Below are 20167 nucleotides of genomic sequence, written 5' to 3' on the forward strand. Positions count from 1 at the left end.
CTCTTATGCTCACCAAAGCTGCATTTATTTGATAAAAATACAGTAAAAACAGTAATATTGTGAAATATTATTACAATTTAAAATAACTAATTTCTATTTAAATATATTTTCAAATTTAATTTATTCCTGTGATGCAAAATTGAATTTTCAGCAGCCATTACTCCAGTCTTCAGTGTCACATGATCCTTCAGAAATCATAGTTTAGTTCCTGTTTGTCTTTATTTGGTTTAGTTCCTGTTCTAATCATTAGTTAATCATCGTTCATTCAGATCACCTGTGTTGTATCATTTATCTCGTTTGCTCATTAGTTTGCCGGTCTTTATAAGCCTTCTGTTTCTGTTCAGTCTTTGTCTCGGATTAATGTTGTTTAATGACAGAATCCGAGACCCAATAAAGAGAGTGTAAGCGGCGTTCCCTCTCCCCCGTGTTTAGTTTCCGTTTTTTGAAAAGTCTTTTGTTTTCCCATTTTGTTCATCCCTGCGGCGATGGAAATAGCCACGCGCTTTTCCGCCCTTGCCCGCTGAGATCTCCCGCTCATGGAGTATGCGCGGGAGTTCTGCGGGCTCACCATGATTACGCCGCTGGTCTAGATCGCCCCATGGACCTCCTAGACCTCCCATTGCCAAGGTGGCCAGGCCAAAGCCAAGGCCACGGAGGTTGCTCCGCCATGGCCTCTCGAGCTCCCTGCTCCGCCATGGTCCCCTGAACTCCCAGATCCGCCCTGGAGGCGCCCGCCCCCCTTCCCCCCTCCCCGGTGTAACTGTTACGGGGGGAGTACTGTCACATGTATGTTCCCGTTTAGTTCCAGTTTAGTTCACCTGTGTTGCATCATTCATCTTGTTTGCTCCTTAGTTTGCCGGTCTTTATAAGCCTTCTTTTTTCTGTTTTTACAAATATTTTACAAATATCTGTAATCCAATGAGTATCTGTAAATCTTTTGTAATGTGATACAATGTGATTTACTGTCACTTTTGATCAATTTAATCCATCCTTACTCAACTCAGTGACCCAAAACTTTTTAACAGTGGTGTATATTTGATTTTAAGTGAATTTTTATATTTACTTTTGTTCAGTTTTAATACTTTCAGTGCCCCATTTTAAAATATGGGTCCTGAAGCAAAACTAGTTGAAAGTCGCTGAGTTATACTGATTGAATGCATAATGATGCAGCTATAATGAACTTTGTTTAACTTATTATGCTCCTGAGACGACTGTGGGTCTCCGATCTCTCACACACACATCTACCCACAGGAGGTTATTAACAGCACTGTTTCAAACCGGCGATCATCAGATCCATAACACCTGTTTTACAATTAATGCCAGTCATTGCCTTCGGGGGAAATTTGCCATTACTATAATATTGGAATAACAATCGCTCATTATAAATTCCAACCTGGGTCCTGCCCCTGCTGTCTGGAATTACATTTAATGAGGGAGAAATCAATCATAAACACATCCTCGTTTTCACTGTGGCGTTTGATGGAGTGGCACTCATCCATGTTCACTGCATTAAACAAGCACATTCAATTTATCCTAACTTAATCTTGCCTGTAAAACTGCATTTGGATCTCACTTTGCCCTCTTGGGGAGCTGATTATTCGTTAGGGTCTCTACCGTGATAATGAAAGCTGGCTGTCCACTTAAAGCTGAAGTTGAACAGACAGAGGATGGAAATGATTCCCGTTTCTGTCATGTCAAGTGATAAACAGTCTGGAGTTGCTAAATGTTCTGCAGAAAATACATTAATCTGTCATTTCCCCTTGCTGCTGCGCGCTACATGAAATGAATTATGCATCGTTTTTGGGCAGTGGTGTGTTGATCTAAGGATTGGGGACTGTGTGTTTTTGTGCTAGCATGAGCGTGTCCACCATGACAACAGACCCAATCAGTCATGTAGGCAAAGAAGAGCCACAAGGAAGGATTCAAATCAATGCATACATGAATGACATATATAGGTGACAAAGGCAGTCTGGGATTGATGCGGCTCAATAGGCGCTAACAGGGGAAAACCCGTTCCAATGGAGCTACTGTCAACCCATGTGGGTTTTTGATTAAAAATGTTCTGTAACAGCAGAATTCAATTCTCTTTGGTGTCATTTCAGCATCTTCCACGTGTGTGTCATCTGTCCTAAACGGTGGCAGCTATCAGTTTGAAACAGGAGTGGGTTTTTTCTAGGCCGATGGACATCTCGGCAATGGCTATGGTGCAGTAAAGTGAAAAAGCAAAAGTGTTTTCTCCAGATTTCCTGCGTTGCTTGACCAGTGAGCAGATCAATAGCATTCGGACTGCTTTCCTTCCTGTCCATCCGTTTTCACTTCTTTAAATCTGCCCTTCACAAAAGCCTTCAGGATCAGCAAATCAAATTCTTGAGGTGTTCATAAGCCACTAAGTAACTGATAAGCTCTTGGTGTGATGCACAATACATGTTTTTAGATACTGACGTTTTAGATATCGAGTGTATTGCGATACCGAAATGGTACATTTGCATTTAGGTGCAAATATGAATAAGAATATCCACACCAGGATTAAAAATAAGAAAAAAACGTTGTGCCAAGTAGAAATGTACTGCTTTGAAAAACTTTTATGCCATTTTGAAGAAACATTTGAATATGCGTATACACATCTTAATCTTTAGTCTTTCAAACATTTAAAAAAATATAAAAATAAACATATATTTAGTCAAAATGTAAAACCAGTCTGCAGATATTAGGCAGTCTGAGTTGACACATTTTGCAGAAAATGTATGTGTTTGTATGATAGGTGCAGTTCTTCTGACAATTATTCTATTCAGTCGGAGGATATCAAACATGTTTGAAATTTTTAATAGATTTTAGAACATTGTTTTAATTTGTCCTGCATCTCCTAGCAATAAGGCTCATATTTCTGCATGAGTTTGTTATGTTCTGAATGACTTGAAAGTCGGGTTAGTGTGTAATCCTCAGTTGTTTAGATACCCAGGTTTTCTCTGCAACCAAGTCGACAACTGTATGATGCTTTGTATTTTAAAATCCATTCAGATTTTGCACCACTTAACAATTTATGTTTCTGCATGTTGGTAGCACCACAAAACTTCAAAATATGATAGGGATGAGTAACATGCAGACAAGTAATAAACATTGAACCAGTTTTGTATTTTTCTTTTCTTAGAAATTTAAAGATTTTGCCTCCCCCCTCCACCTAAATTTCTTTGTATCCATCCCAGTCGGCACCAAGCCTCAAACCCACAACCTTTGGGTTATAAGTCTGACTCTATAACCATTAGGCCATACAGCTGTCCCTTTTCCCCCAGTGTGCTGGAAGAAATAGGCTGCCAGCCTGTCCTCTGGGTGTGAAATCAGAGCCAAATCAATATGAATTTTAATTAGGGTTGCAAAAATGTGGAAAATTTCCAGTAAATTTGAGAAATATTTTTTAGTTTTTTTGGAATATTCCAGGGATTTTTGGAAAGTTTCCGGAAATTTACCGAAAAATTTTCCACCCCTTTGCAACCCTAATTTTAATACAGAAATAAAAAATATGCTGGTCATAGAAGAGGAGCATTCTAAAATGTATTGTGAGCAATACTTTCCATTTAGACCACCTTATGCCGCCCACACACTGCACGATTTTAGCACTGATTTTCACTCTACAACAGTTAATGGAGATTGTCGAAAAAGCACAAAATCTGAGGCAAAATGGTGCTTATTCACATGACTAACGATGTTTTTTTAATTACCAAAGACCTGAGAGAAGCGCTGATTTTTCACTGGCAAAAATTCAGTTATTTACAATCCATACGATCAGGAATTTAACATCAGGGTGAAAGATTTCAGGTTTATCAGGTAGGTTTCAGTTTGTCCCGCATTTGTTGCGTTGTCCAACAGACATCTGCTTGATTTGTGACTGACCTCTGTGTGCTTTATACATCACTGTTGACAACAGACCCATTTTTCCCACAAAATCTCTAATTTGACCGCACCTTACTATACAGTGGTGAGCCAAGCAAAGATTCAATTAACTTAATCTATTTCAATAATAAAACTATTCAGGAGATTCGCCATTTCCTTAGAATGAATTTTCCTTTTCTATTTTCTCTTGCAAAAAAGTATCTATTTTTATAATGCAAGCAGAGGCGTCATGTCCATTCAAAGTAAGGGGGCATGTTCCCCTCAGATTTTTGAGCCAAGTGGATTTTGAATGCAGCTTCCAAAAGACAAAAAAATAGCCGAATAATATTTTCTATATTTAATACAATCACACAGGCATGATTAGAACATTCAGTGCGTCATATCATCAGCTGCTAAATTCAAATCTGCGTTCGCTGGCTGGCGCTGAGCCAGAGACAGACGCGTTTTTACAGTGCTGCGCATTATAACCAATCACACACTATGCTGTTGAGCTTATGAATGCAATGACCAATCAGAGGCGTTCAGATGAGTCATCGCTAAAATGCCGGTGTTTTCTTCACTTGCTCGCTGACTGAATACCTCGTTCTGAAAAAAATGATTCATTGAATTTACTCAATTTTTTTAAGGTAAGTGGTTGCAATCAATTTATTTTAGCTACATTTAAATAAACAAATTTAGTTGACTAACTTTCAACATATTTTTTTTAATTAAATGTAGCTAAAATAAATTGTTTGCGACCACTTACCTTAAAAATTTTTTTTCAGTGTGGTGAATTCTCTCATAAGAAACAACAAAGTGCAAATGTGTGAACAAATCTGTAAGTAAGATATTCATTTCTTAGTGTAAACAGCTTCAGGGATTTTAATTGGAGTTTTTGAGAGTGCTTGAACTCTAGACTGTCAGTGAAAATGTCCTTTGATAATTTAAATGTTCTTTGCTTTCTTTCTGTACAATGAAAGTGTTATGATTAGTAGCCTAACTTACAATGTTTTTATTCACATTAACTTTGAATGTTAAATTCACATTAAGTATAAAGTCAGTCGTATTAAAAATATTATGGCATGACACCCATATCTGTTAATTACGTAAACAGACAGGTTTTTATGCATAGTTAATAGATTACGTTATTAGGTTACTTTGACCATCGCCCACTATAGATCTACTATAATCTATAAAGGTGAGAATCAAGATAATTTCATGATATAGACATAGGTAATGCGTTTGGGAATGTTTCGAATAAAAAGGAAAAAATAAATAAAACATAAGTGCTGTTGTGGCTGCTGTGTCACATGATGACCCCCCCACCCAACTCGTGCCCCCTCGAAAATAACGAGTGCATGACACCCCTGAATGCAAGAATTAAATCTCACATTTATTCTTTTTTTATTTTTTAAAAAATTTTAGGATTGGAGCATCAAAGGTGGTATTTACTTGTGACAATGGGCACCGTAGTTCTGCATGTGAAGCAAAATTAGCATTGGCATCAAGTAGCGGACCTGTATGAGCCTCGTTTCAGTGACGCACATCAGATGGCCACATGTCCCTCTTCCCCCAATGTGCTGGAAGAAATAGGCTGCCAGCCTGTCCTCTGGGTGTGAAATCAGAGCCAGTTCTCCTTGGTGGAGTTCTCTGAGCGTGGGGAGACCATGCTGACCTGAATGCAATCCTGGTGGGGGTTTCTGCCATTGTAGCATGGCAGCAATGGTGGCTATGGTCTCTGAGCCAACAGAAATATGCTGCTTGCCTCAAGGAGCGTGAACCGTGGCCCAGTAAATGGGATGGGATGGTGCCTCAGGTGGGGGGGCCGATATGTTGCACACACTCTTTTTCTTACACATAGCCAATACTTGCATCAGTCCAGAGAATGAAAAGGATGAAAAAGATTGCAAAAAACGTGGAGAAAATGGCTAACAACATAATTGTAATTTTAATATTTAATTATATTATCAAATTAATTTTGTGTAATTGCCATTAGAAAACACTGCACAATAAGACAAATTACTGAAGAAAAAAAAATACAACAAATGAACTAAAATTCAATTTGAAAATATAAAAATAAAAGCTAATTAAAAATATATTTTTTAAAAATGTAATAGTATATAAATTAAACTAAAATAACACTGTCTCCGAGCAACAGAGTAGCTGTTCCATTCCCAATTGAATCAGCATTTTTAATGAATCAGTTGAATAAATTATTCACTGACTCACTTATTAAGACCCCTTAGTGGTGTAATGTTGTAGCATGCAGAAAGAGTTACTGTTATTTTGTTTAAAGATTTAGGAGACAACAGAAGGAATAGACTCTTTATGTGTTTTAAAAGAATATTACATAAAGAGTTGGTTTTATATGGTTGTGGAGAGTTATGCTGGCTGTTTTAGCACTTCTGGTGGTGGCAAGAATAATGTGAACTTGTCAAATGAAAGTTTTAACTTTGGTAACACACTAGCATATGTGTTTCAGCATTTTAAAGGGCATTAGTGATATTCTCACACAACAAAATTTAATAATAGAATTTCAAAGAGTGATGATGAATCGCCCTGTCATATATAAAAAAGATTTCAGTATATTTTTTAGACATAAGTCTTTGGCTTTTATCAAAATAAAGCAGGAGTGAAATTAAAAGTTAGAGATCTATTTGATGGCTTAAAAGTTAACATGCCTCTAGACATCAAATCATCAGATTTTTTGCACTGAGAGAATCCTAGTACAAAGACATGCTTGAACTAGCAATGAACTAGGACAATTCGCTGTAAATGGACTTATTGCAAGTATATAGTGCCGACGGCAAGAATAATCACACAGATGAAGAATGCAATAGGTGAGCAGAAATTCATTCTGTTCTCTCCACTTTTTATTTTTTATTTAAAGTTACAGTGAGTTTGTTAAGGACAACAGACGGGTTTTACTCTCACTGATCTTTTAAGCCCATACAGCACATGCAGATGTGTCTTTAGCACCTGCGTATTTGCAAGCAGATCTTTGTTTCAGGTGTTTGCGATGGCACAAGGCTTAAAATAAATACAGCATAATAGATTTCTGCTGTTTCTTTTGGGAAACCCCATCAAGGCAATTAGTTTTAGCTGTGGCACTGGAAAAAGCTCCACTTCATCTGCAAGGTTCAGTTGCTCAGTGCGCTGTGGGAGGAAATGCTTTTGTTCCTCAATTCAGGTCACTGACATGCAGAATTTAACATCCTGTACTGTACAATGATTGAAATCACACTGGGCTAAAGTCTTAATTATTTCATGCCATGACCAAAAAAAGTACCATTCTGTATTCAATACTTCTTTTTTTCTATTTCTTTTTAAAGCCATGGGTACTCTCGTAATGCCAAACTGTGATGGTAATGGAGCACAGTATTGTATTCTCCAGAATCCTGGATCATTGTGAAAAAAAGGTCTAGTAATTTTGCACTTTCAGTGAGGTAACTAGACCTCTTTGATGGGATCATTCAGCACACGGTGGGTGAGCATCTGGATTGTCTGCGTCTTAGAGGAGGAATATCAAGAGATGAGAATACCAGAATACAGTTACTGCTTGATCGGTTTATGGGAAAAAATAATTTTCCACAAAGTCCATATGAGCATGAGCGAATCTGAATATGACAAGAATACAAAATAAGGAATGTATAACATATTTTCATCTTGTATGCCCTTAAATCTTTGAAACGTATCACATATGAGTGATTAGGTGGGAATCCAGTAGTGTAATCTAACTAGCTTTACATATTGAAATAATAACAGCAGTTAACCTACAGCACATGCAGAGTCTTTCTGTCGTCTCATGTTGAAAGAAATAATCGCACATCTGTCATTTAAGAGTGTATGAACTTCTATTATGACACATAAAGCAGATTTGATAATCTTCTGTGTTACAGCGTTCAAAAGACAGGAATCTTTATCAATAGACTTATGACCTGCCGCTCAGGTGTCAATACAGAAAACTCTCATATTAAGGTCCTCTGCATAATTGCTGGAATGACTTGCTCTTAGGTCTTGTTCTCTTGATTTCGGTTCAAATCATTATCTCATATGGAGTAACTCGGTGGACTGTGTATTAAATCGTTGGGGCCAGAGGTTAAAAGCAGTCCACGTAATTACACTCAGGTTTATGGATTAAAAGCCAGTACTGCAAGAATCATGATCGGGGAATAAGAGGTTAGCCAAAACGACTCTTTGAATGTCTTTTTGTGTAATAGAGGACAGAACTGACATTGTATTGATTTCATAGTTACATTTCTAAATCAAGCTTGTTAATGGTTGGTGTGACATTCCATATATAATGGTTGCCTGCATGTGAAACAAAACTTTCATCATCCACACACTATTAAAAATCTTTCTTTTTTGTTTTACTTGATTTTTTTTTTCTTTTTCAGTGCATCTTTTAAATTTAAGACACTACAGTGCAAGTGTAGAACAGGTGGATAAATAAAAAATAAAGTAAAACCCCTCCAGGCTCATATGAAAAGGCTCTTTCACAGCACCATTGAGGTTCTGTATAGCACTTTCAAAGCATAATTCTTCGTGCAACCAAAAAAAAGAGTTCTATTTAGCACCAAAAAGGGTTGTGCTACCGTTAAAACCAAAAAACCCTCACAAGTCTAGTGCTCTTACCATTTTCCTGAAACATATCTACATATTATTGCTCTTAGTCTTTGTTCATAATAAAGAAATGTAACATAAAAGTAATCTGAGTTTTCAAAAACTTCTGATGGAGATATCTACAATATGCATGGCAGTGAAGAAAGAGTGACATTATCTTTGCAATTAGATGAAAGGAAAATTTCTCGAGCTACTGACTCACATCCTCAGTGTCAACCAAAATGGATCCCTCTGAGGGGGGCTTTGATATTCTCACAGTATTTTGTGTTATTTCAACACAGATATATTTAGGGAGTTGATAACCACAGAAGGGGTGATGTAATCAGAATCGCAACAAATGAGAGTTTAAACATTTATGATAGGGCCATTCATTTCGAGCGGTACACACAACTGCAGCAGCAGCCCACGGCAGTGACCATAAATAGGCTTATTTCACAACAGCATTGTGCTCACAGCATCTCCTTTCTCTTACACATATCTGTATATGCTAAGCATAGAATAAGAAAATCAAAAATTGGTGCAGAACCAACAAAGTTTTGCACCGCAAGCAAAACTTTGAATACTTAATATGGTATATGTATCATTTATATCTACATGTGTAATTCAGTACACAAATGCATTGTATTGTGTAGATATTATGGTATATTGAGCACTCGAGCCAGAAGAAACATGCTTTTAGACTGTTTCAGACTATTTTCATACAAGCATAAATGTAGTGCATAGTTTATGCTGAGCTCGTGGGAAAAGAGAGGAAGTATAGTCTACAATCAACTTACGCATGTTGTTTGCTCTCGCCTGCACAGTGTCATAATGCTGTGTGTGCATTCCGATGGCCTCCTCGTGCTGACCCTGACGGGCGCCTTGCATGACACTCGCAACAGCTCTGTTGAGGAACAAGCATTTGTTAGCTTAGTATTCCATTGAATTGCCTTGCATTGTGTAATCGGCCTTTATTTAGATATCAAAGAACGGCACACAGTGATATAATGTCAGTAGACTGACATCTATTCAGTGCTATAGCTGCCGCTGTCCAGAGTGCTGATTCAAAGAGAGCAGGTTTTTCTGTGAGCTGCTCTTTCAGCAACCTGCACACTGTGGGCTGTGAAGCTCTCATCAGAGGTTTTGACCCACAGAATCAGTAGGAACAAGAGATTTCCACCTCCACCATTCAAGCTGAGTAACCAAAGGGTAAAAAACTGACAGCCGGATGTTATGCAATATAATGTAATATCTAAAATGGTTTGTACAGTTCTTGTGGTTTACATGTGCAAGTTAACCGTGTTTTCATGTGGATCTCTTGAGGTCTGTGATTCAAGAAAGCCTTTAAAAAGAGAGCTTGCATAACACAAATCCATGAATTTAGAAAGCTTAATGAAGATTCAAGGGATTGTTTTTGCTCTAATTAAGCATGAATATGCATGGAAAGAATAGGCACAACGGTAAATGCAGAGCTTTGACAACCAACACTCAAAAGCCACAAAAGATTGGGTTAGAGAGAAAATTCTTGGTTGGAGATTTTTTAATCCTTTCTTGCATGGAGTTATCAATTTTCACCCTTTTACTGTTTTTAAATTGCTTTTAATTGTTGGTCTACACACATGCATCAAACGGATATCTTTCACTGTTGCCATGCTGTTTTTCAGTGTCTCGCACCATGAGCGTTTTCCCTCTTTCTCCCTTTTATTTTCTCTGTCAAAGTTTAGTTAAATAATAAAATCTTTACAACAAAACGAAACATCGGAGATCTGTTGCATTCAGTTATGTCTAGCTATTTTTTTTTTTTTTTTTTTTTTTTTGAAGGACCTAGCAGGCAGTCACACACACACTGGAACGTTCTTACGTTCAAAAACAGAGAGATGCGTTTTAAAAAGTTAAAAACTTCTCTTAACTTGACAGCGACGAGTAAACGCAGAGCTCATGGCATAAGACGCGTGCAACATCAAAGACATCCATATAAGCAGGCATATTTACAAAAACCAAAAACGAATCAATGGCAAAGCACGCTGTTCTTACCATAAGCATTTTTGGTCAGATTCAAAAAGAAAATGAAGACTTCGTCAAGACATCATAACTATGAGTTACTCACCGAGACATGCTTTCTCTGTGAGGTCTGTGAGCCTTTTCTAGTCCAAGTTTGGTAAATATCCCGACCAGTGCCATGATTGCCACTACTCCACATATTATATACACAATCAAGTTTGTTTTATCCTTGGTTGGATCGTGTCTAGGGTCTAGGGTTTTCTTATAGGGTGTCTGTCCTGTTAGCCATACTGGTGTATCGTAATTTTTGCAGGTGCTCTGATCCAAACGAGAGTTTTTATAAGCGCAGCAAAATCTGAAGCCACAAGTGCCGCAACAGTATAAATAATTGCCAGTTTGGCAAACGAACGGCGGGTCCCACTGTCCCATGACATCATAGTAACCCCGACATCTGTCCTCAGTGTGTGGAGGTTCAGAAACGCTCTCCTCATCCCGGGACCCATTGGATCCTGAGAGCATTATAAAGCCCTCGAGCTGCTGCTGCTGCGCTTCCCCGACCGCGCTGCACAACAGCACCAGAACTTTGACCAAGAAGTATTCTAACAGCAAGACTGTCCATTTCATCCTGTAGTCTCCTGGAGGCTTTGTTTGGAGGACAAACTGAGACAGAGAAACGACTTGGTACTACCACTGACAGCAGGGCATAAATCCACACGAGTGAACAAAGCCATTCGGAGAGGTTTGCATTTTAAAAGAGGTAAATTAAGACCGTAGATATTTGTGAAGTCCACTCTGACAGCTGTTGATCTCAATCCCAATTGTTCTGTTGATTCTCAAGTACTTTTAGCGCTCTGAAAGCACTGCGCCAACTACCCTGAAGGCTGTCTTTGTTTGCGATGATGACAGGAGAGCTGAGGCAGAACTGTGGAGCGCGCGCGCTGAGAGTGGGAGAGACAGTGCGTAAGGGGAAGGAGGAGACATGGGAGGGATTGGACAAGAAAAAAGTGTTCTGAAGTAAAGAACCACCGGAAAAGTTGCCGTCTGACCTATGTTACTATATGCAACTTGCAAACGAATATCATTTCTTGGCGTGTAAAATACCTAGGCCTACTAAAGGCTCCTGTCTTAAAAAAAATATAATTGCAAAATAGCTACTGCAATCCTATACAGATCGCAAACCAGTTCAGTTAAGTGTCACTTGACTATACATGAGAAAACACCAATGCTAAATGGTTTGTGGTTTCTTTGCGCAGTGCGTGGGTCTGCGCAACCCCTTTGCGAGCGTCTCCAGTGCCTCTATTGTATAAAATCATCTAATTTAAATGTTCATGGTACTAGTAATTCATTTTCTGCTCGTTCAGTGAATAGAAAAGAGTTTGGTGAGAAGAGATACTTCATGCGTTTGGATATCAGCGAAAGGATTTGTCATTCGTCTAAAAGTAAAAGTAAGGTTTAAAACTTAGGGCTTTATTTTATAACCTTTTACAACATATTATTTTACAATCAGTACACTGGTAGAATAGGGAGCAGTGAGATCCATTGTGCCATTCCGTAGACTATAACAGATTTTGGATAGCATATGGTTTGTCTTTCCTTCTTTCTGCATTTTATTTTATTTATCTTAGCCTATTTTATTTTACAGCCGATCCCAATCCATTTTAATTGATAGAGAGCCACAGAGTAGGCTATGCAGGATACAATGTTCCCTATATGGTGTGAGAAATAATTAAGCTTTTTATATTACAGACATAGCCTACATATTTTTTTATGCCAAATAAGGTGGCCGAGAGAACTCAACGCGCTGCAACTTCAGAAAACACATGCAAATAGAAAAAGCATCAGCAAATCAAGAACGTCTTCATCAGATTCACAGCAGGTGGTGAAAATGCTCACAACGCAAACAAATAAAGAAACGCGCTGCAAATGCTCACAACACAACCAAATAAAGAATTTTATTTGCAGCGCTTTTCTTTGTTTGGTTGTGCTGTGAGTATTTGCAGCGCTTGTGTTGTCAAACTGATGAAGTTGTTTTCTTAATTTGCAGGTGTTTTTTTCTATTTGCAGCGCTTTGCGCTCTCTTGGCCACCTTAAAATGCGTCTTACCATATTTAGGACCACATTTACCTAATTTGATATGAACCTATTTTAAACTATAGGTTACCTGATTGATTTACAGTGGGGGTTCTATGTAGATAGGCATAAACATTGCATTGATATGCAAAAAAAAAAAAAAGCAACTTGAGAAAAACTAGAATTATTATAGAAAAAAAAAATTAAATTTCGACACTGCTAACACTATCAATCATCAAATATCACATTTATCGCGAAGGACGTGATCTCTATCGATTAAAATTCTGTCGAGTTAGCCCTACTGTATTTCACATTTTAATTTTGTTTTAGGCTACCTTGAAGTTTTTTTGGATGCTTGTTTTTATAAAAACTAGTGTAATATTGGTAGGCTACTGTGCATTTTGAAAGCAGTGTCATTGTCTTTCATTTTGTAAATCGTAAAATATATCCATATTGAGCATTAGAGCGACGACTTTTGATTCAGTCAGCCTGCCGTTGTCCACTTTGAACATTCCCAGACATTGCTAATACATCACCAAACGCATCGATTCACAAACACACTCATTAAGTAACCAATGACTTTGTCAGATTTCACAACGAACGTCCAAAACACGAAAAGGAAACGTACGAAATATAGGTTGAACGATTTAGTATCTTATACTAGGTAACGTTAGTGTACGCGTTTCAATGGCAGTGGACGAAAGTGTCTTTCTGAGAGCAAAGGATCGGAGTTATAAGGGGCTGACAGAAGGTACGGTTAGCTGAGGCTAGCTAGCGTCGATTTACATTATAGATAATGCTGTAACGCTTTGAATTATGACAATATGTTTTGGTTCAAGGTCTTGCGTGTGTTTTATGAACTCTGCTTGTAATCTAAGTTTACAGTCCTTTGTAAACTCGTTAGATGTTGACTGGTGTAGTATTCCAACAAGTCTTTGACAAGCACAGATTATCGACTTTACAGCTAAGTATTTGCTATGCCAGGAATAACAAACCACTTTGGCATTGAGCTGTAGATAGTTGCAATGTAGTTTAGATAGAAACTGACATGTCACATGACGTACACAAAACAAAGATAACCTAATAGGCCTATATTACAGCAAATAGGATAAAATGTGCTAAATCAGTAATTCAAACCCCTCTGATTTCATTTGGGTGGCAAATGGTCATCTAAGACCAAACCTATGTCCTTAAAACCAAAACCAGAAATAGTATGCAATATGCCCAATAATATGCAACTAAGTATGTGACTGGACAACAGCCTCTGACATTAACTGCAAATAATATGGGTAGCATGTCCTCTCTCTCTCTCTAAAAAAGTGAATGAAATAAATGAAATAAAAACAAACAAAAATTGTTACAATCCTGTAAGGTGCAATTAAATGTTTAAGTATGTAGCATTGTTTTTCCCTACTGTCCATGACCCTTCTATCAGAACAAAAGCCTCAGATGATTGCTCAGCTTAAATTCGCAGTGAATGTTGTGATGTAAATCATAGTGAAATGGATTAAAATAGCATTTTTGATGGAAAATTATGAAACCAAAATTATAAATAAACATTCATAGATAAATTGTTCACAATAACTTCAAAAAGATGCATTTAGAAAATAGATTTATAATTTTCAATTTGTGCCGAATTTAACCTTTGATTTAGTGTTTTTCATTGTGTAAGTGTTTTGTGTCCCTGTGTGCTTCCTCAGCTTGACTGTTTATGTAAATCCAGTCTGAAATCTTCATCTCAGACTAATTTCTTGCTTATTCTTTGCTTTGCACTGGCAGTGTTGACATCTGCAACTTTTTTCCTTTTTTTGTGTGTGAAAAACCTACAGCAGTGATTGTTAGTGGATGCTGTGAGTTGAGTTGATATTTTAATGCTTTATCACAGGAGGCTTTTATCTTGACTTATGATTAGGTTAGCAGTATTTGAAAGCTCTGGGAGTCATCTGAGATATCCCTCTGATTTATGTTTGCTGAAAGAGGCTTGTGCTTATCGGCTGTCATGGGAGCTTTGTCTGCTCCTCTCAATTCATGTTGTTTAAAGTTGCCTGAAAATAGTTTCCAGTCTCTGGGGACTGCACATGAAAGAGTTAGACAACAAACAAGATTCCCGGCAGCAGATGGTACATTTTAAATGCTTTCTGAGTTGGTCAGAAATCATGTGTTTTTATTTTATTTATTTATTTTAACCAGGTTTTGTGCTTTCCCAAAGAGATGCTCGAAGCATAGCAAACACTTCTTATTGTTAGAATGACAAAACGATCGGAACAACATGGTTGCTCCATAGGGACTGATGTTGAAACTTTGTGGGCTGCATTACTAATTAAAATGCAGCTCATTTGGAAATTAAAAAGGTTTTTAATAAAATGACACAATAGGTTTGGTATCTGAGAACTGATTCTTATTCAGAATTCCGTTTACAATTCTGATACATGGATTCTTCGACAATGCCAATGAAATACCATGCTGAAATACGCTGACAGAGTTTCTTGCGTTTTGTATTAAATGGTGCTGCAACATCACAGTGTAGTCCGATTATTGAACAAATGACACTTATGAGCCAGTTCTTTTAGTAAATCGGAAACATATATGCATCCAGTGTAGTCTGACTCCCTAACAAATGACATGTGGTAAACTTTTAATAAATCAAAAAGCATACACCACAACCAGTGTAGCCTGGCCACAGAATGAATGACTCTTATGAGCCACTTCTTTTTAGTGAATCAAAAAACATACACCACAGTCAGTGTAGCCCAGTCACCAAATGAATGAATCTTGAAACTGTTCTCTTTCAGTGAATCACAAACATACACCGCAAAAAAAAGCGTAGCCTGGCCTGATTGAAGACTCTAATGAGCCGGTTATATTAAGTGAATCTAAAACGTACTGTGTGCAACCAAGTCTGACTCCCCAACAAATGACTTTTAAGAGCCAGCTCTTTTAGTGAATCAAAAACACACTGCACAACCGGTGTTGTCTAACCCCCCAATGAATGACTCCTATAAGCCGGCTCTTTTTAATGAATCAAAAGCTCAGCATAAGCTGTGTAGTCTTAACTCCCCTATAAACTCCTGGGCCCGTATTCATGAAAAATCTTAGCGCTAAGAGTTTCTCCTAGTAACAAAATTCTAAGAAAATTCTTAGAAATGTGGGTGTTTCCCCTTAAAATTAAAGAAAAGATCCTAGTAAAGAAAAAAGTAATTCAGAAAGCATCTTAACCCTTAAAAGAGGTCTTAAGGTCCAAAACAGTTAGGAGTACGGACAAGGACTTTTAAGTGGCTTTAGAGTTTCTTTAGCAGAGGAGAAAATGGACGAAACATGAAGAGAGAGAAGAAATGTGTTGCACACAATGCATGACAGTGAGTTAATAAGACACTACACATTAGATGGTGCAGGGATCATGATCATGCAGCAGTGATGATCTGGGTCTGTCACAACCTTCTATAAGCAAAGTGATCACACAAACAATTACAGCACTTTCAGAACCTTATTGTGTGGATGTTCATTTCCTATAAAATATGTTAAGTATGTCAGCATGATGAATAAAAAATAAGAATATATATATATATATATATATATATATATACATATATAATGTGTGTGTGTGTGTGAGAGAGAGAGAGAGAGAGGATACGGTAAAACAGGAAAAAATACGCCTGTAATTTCAAAATGAAGGCTTTTAGTAGACCCTACTCTTAAAAGCGCTTTTATTTCCTTCTTGGACAACCAACCAATCACAGTCTTCAAAAGACTGTGTCATAGCTAGCAACGGGGTCAGCCCCGCCTCCTCACTGAGATAAAAGTTTTTGTCTTTTCCTCGCTCAGAGTTGCTCTCAGATTGGTCCTGAATCACTTTTAAGCTAAATTAGGAGCTCTCTGAGAGGATTCTTAGAATCTTTAAGAATACGGGCCCTGCTTCTTTTTAGTGAATCTAAACATATACTGCACAACCAGTGTAGTGTAGTCTGACTCCCCAGCAAATGAGTCTTAAGAGACAGTTCTTTTAGTGAATCAAAAACATACCGTGCAACCGAAGTAGTCTAATTCCCCAACATATGACTCCTATGAGCCAGTGCTTTTTAGTGAATCAGAAATCTATAGGACAAGCAGTGTAGTCCAACAGCCAATAAATGACTTTTTTTGCCGGTTCTTTTTAGTAATCAAAAACGTACTGCCCAACTGGCATAGCCCAACTCCACAACGATCAACTCTTACGGGCCAGTTCTTTTTAGTGAACCATACAATTTACAATTAATTGTGAGACATAAATCTTTGTGGTTACTGACTAGCTGTTCATATGACAATGTGTAGCTAAGGATAAATCAGAATCATAAAATTCTTTTCCCTACTAGGATGCACTGTCAGGATCAGATAGAAATTCTCTATTTTTCTTCTAGCTCTTGAGGCTTGCTGCTCTGTCAAAATCCTCTTCACACACTCGGTGTAAGTGAGTATAGTGGAAAGCAAAGACAAGACTTGTATGATGTTCCCAGCAGGGGTATCTTCTTCATTTATATTTTGACCAAGTTTTAATGCTGGAAGTTTCTCAAAGAATCATGGGTAAAAACTGATTCTGAGCTGTATTTGTGCTGTAAACCCTGAGGTGTGAAATTCGACTTTTTTCCTGCCGTTTTTGTTTCCTTGTAACACAAGAACTGCTGTGAAGGTGTTATATACAGCTGAAGTTTCTATACGACAAGCTAGACGAACGTTTCCACACGTTCCAGGTGTTTGAGCTGTGCCCTTAACTGACTCTCTCACTTGAGATAAAGATTTATATAAATACTTTAAACAGTTTGATTGTTAGCGTCTTATGTTATGTTTAAATATGCAAAACATTGTATGCATTTTCCACAAACACAGCATTAATAATTTAGATTTTTACAGTAGATGGTTTGTCAGCCTCAGGTTATTTTCTCCTGTCCTTCCCAGATGAACAGAAGGAGTGGAACGGGCCCTTTTACTTCATCCAGGCTGCAGACCCCCAGCTTGGCCTGATGAAGGCGTGGAGGATTGGTGACTGTGATTCAGGAGGGGATGAGTGGACTGAGGAGGTCCAGCTAACAAGACAAGCAGTCCAGGCAATCAACAAACTACAGCTTAGACCTCGCTTCCTGGTCCTGTGTGGAGACCTAGTCCATGCTATGCCTGGTAAGACATCTGTTCCTGTAATGGTGCCGATGGAATGCTAAAGGATATATTTCTCTTTGAATAATCTGAAGAACCATTTATTTTTTTATTTTTTTGTGCAATGGAAAGGTTCCATGGACGTTAAAGGGATAGTTCACCCAAAAATGTAAATTTGATGTTTATCTGCTTACCCCCAGGGCATCCAAGTTGTAGGTGACTTTGTTTCTTCAGTAGAACACAAACGAAGATTTTTAACTCAAACCTTTGCAGTCTGTCGGTCCTATAATGCAAGTCAATGGGCACACAATCTTTGAGAATAAAAAAAACATGCACAGACAAATCCAAATTAAACCCTGCGGCTCGTGACGATACATCGATGTCCTAAGACACGAAACGATCGGTTTGTGCGAGAAACTGAACAGTATTTTTATCATTTTTTACCTCTAATACACCACTATGTCCAACTGCCCTGAGCGCGTGCACGGCATCCGGTGTGTGACGTCTGTATGTGCTCTGGCGTAGTTTACGCAATTTGAAAAGTCAACACTCCCGGATGAGTTCGCGCGAGCAAACGTAATCTTTTAGGTTTAAGTCGGTTTGAACAATCAGGATAAGCCCAAGTAATTACCATTTTGATTAGCCGTCATACCCACAATCTCTGCGCACTGTGTAAACAATGAGTGACGTATACGCGCGACAGATCGCTTCCGGCACTTGCGTAAACTACGCCAGAGCACATACAGACGTCACGCACCGAATGCCGTGCACACACTCAGGGCAGTTGGACAAAATACCGTTCAGTTTCTCGCACAAACCGATCGTTTCGTGTCTTAGGACATCAATGTATCGTCACGAGCCGCAGGGTTTAATTTGGATTTGTCTGTGCATGTTTTTTTTATTCTCAAAGATTGTGTGCCCATTGACTTGCATTATAGGACTGACAGACTGCAACGGTTTGAGTTAAAAATCTTCGTTTGTGTTCTACTGAAGAAACGAAGTCACCTACATCTTGGATGCCCTGGGGGTAAGCAGATAAACATCAAATTTTCATTTTTGGGTGAACTATCCCTTTAAAGGTTCTTCATGGAACTCTCGATGCCATTAAAGAACCTTTATTTTACAGAGTCTTGGCAAAGTATTAATAGTAAACACAGTCTGTTGGGGTTTAAAGGGTTACTCCACCCCAAAATGAAAATTTTGTCATTAATCACTTCCAAACCTGTAAAAGCTTCGTTCGTCTTCGGAACACAATTTAAGATATTTTGGATGAAAACCAGGATGCTTGTGACTGTCCCATTGACTGCCAAGTAAATGACACTGTCAAGGCCCAGGAAAGTATGAAAAACATCGCCAAAATAGCCCATCTGCCATCAGTGGTTCAATCTGACTGTTATGAAGCGACTTTTTGAATACTTTTTGTACGCAAAGAAAATAAAAATAACGACTTTATTCAACAATTTGTCTCCTCTGCGTCAGCGTAGTGCCATTTTGGAGAATATCCGCTGGACGCAAACTGCACTGTAAACAAAAAAAAAGTTGAACTTAAAAAAAAATTTTTTTTACCAGCTTCAGCAGATTTTTGAGTTTGCTCAACTTATTTTTGTGGGAGATTCTCAAATTTTTGCTGTATAAACTTAAAACGACAAGTTGAGAAAACTCAAAAATCTGCTGAAGCTGGTTGCCTTAAAATTTTAAGTTGGGTCAACTTTTTTTGTGTGCACGCTGTTCTGTGTCAGCCACACCACACCGATACGCTGTTTTCGTTCAAATCAAAGCATAGAAAACGTATCCTTGTGGTGTAGCTGACACAGAATAGCATACGCTATTTGCAGTCGCTATCTTGAAAAAAATACTGTTTATTTAATTTCTACCTTTGTTTTTATTTGTTGTTGCTTAAAATTTGTTTCTATATTTCAAGTAATTATTCATCTAATAATTGTTTGATACACTTGTTTAATTTTTACTTGTGAAATGTTTGGATGTTACAATACATTGCATTTATTTAAATAATATTTAATTTAATACTTTTAACATTTGAAAAACGAAATACTATATTTTATATTACTATTTATATATGTTTTTATTATTAATATGATTATGATATTATTATTATTATTATTAATATAATATGAAGTGTGTTGAGTTGCATATTAATTATTTGAAATAAACATTGTGCAATGTAACTGGTATTGCTGTTGACTACTAACATTTTTGAATATAGGTAGATACTAGATCAATATAAAAGATTAGATTCAGGCTATAAATAAGATACAGGTTCACTTGAAGAACAAAAAGGATTGAATTTATTAGAGAAAAAGCACACCTTAAGGTTCATTTATTTTATTTGCTTCGAGTGTCTCGTTATTCTTCTGTCATCTCTAATCTTTGAGGTGGCTGTTATGAATTGGAGCTTGTGGAGCTGTGGACCACCTGCAATCTCGGCACTTATCTAATTGCCTCAGCTCAAAGCACACAGGGAAATAAAAAAATAACCTCTGAA

General features: G+C 37.7%; 2 protein-coding genes across 2 annotated transcripts in view; one reads left to right on the plus strand and one right to left on the minus strand.

Annotated features, from left to right (window-relative positions):
• The window catches only part of shisa9a (shisa family member 9a), a 34003-nt gene extending 22599 nt beyond the window's left edge, over positions 1-11404 (minus strand). Inside the window, exons 1-2 of the mRNA XM_058794369.1 lie at positions 10577-11404; positions 9267-9373 (exon numbers count right to left, since the gene is read on the minus strand). Of these exons, the coding sequence (XP_058650352.1) occupies positions 9267-9373; positions 10577-11094 (625 nt within the window). The 5' untranslated portion in view covers positions 11095-11404. The remainder of the gene's footprint in view (positions 1-9266; positions 9374-10576) is intronic.
• A 1540-nt stretch (positions 11405-12944) lies between these two features.
• cpped1 (calcineurin-like phosphoesterase domain containing 1) overlaps positions 12945-20167 on the plus strand; it is a 28629-nt gene continuing 21406 nt past the window's right edge. The window contains 2 exon segments of the mRNA XM_058794370.1: positions 12945-13291; positions 17470-17688. Of these exon segments, the coding sequence (XP_058650353.1) occupies positions 13228-13291; positions 17470-17688 (283 nt within the window). The 5' untranslated portion in view covers positions 12945-13227.

The sequence above is a fragment of the Onychostoma macrolepis genome, chromosome 12 (assembly GCF_012432095.1).
Source record: "Onychostoma macrolepis isolate SWU-2019 chromosome 12, ASM1243209v1, whole genome shotgun sequence".
NCBI classification, from domain to species: domain Eukaryota; kingdom Metazoa; phylum Chordata; class Actinopteri; order Cypriniformes; family Cyprinidae; genus Onychostoma; species Onychostoma macrolepis.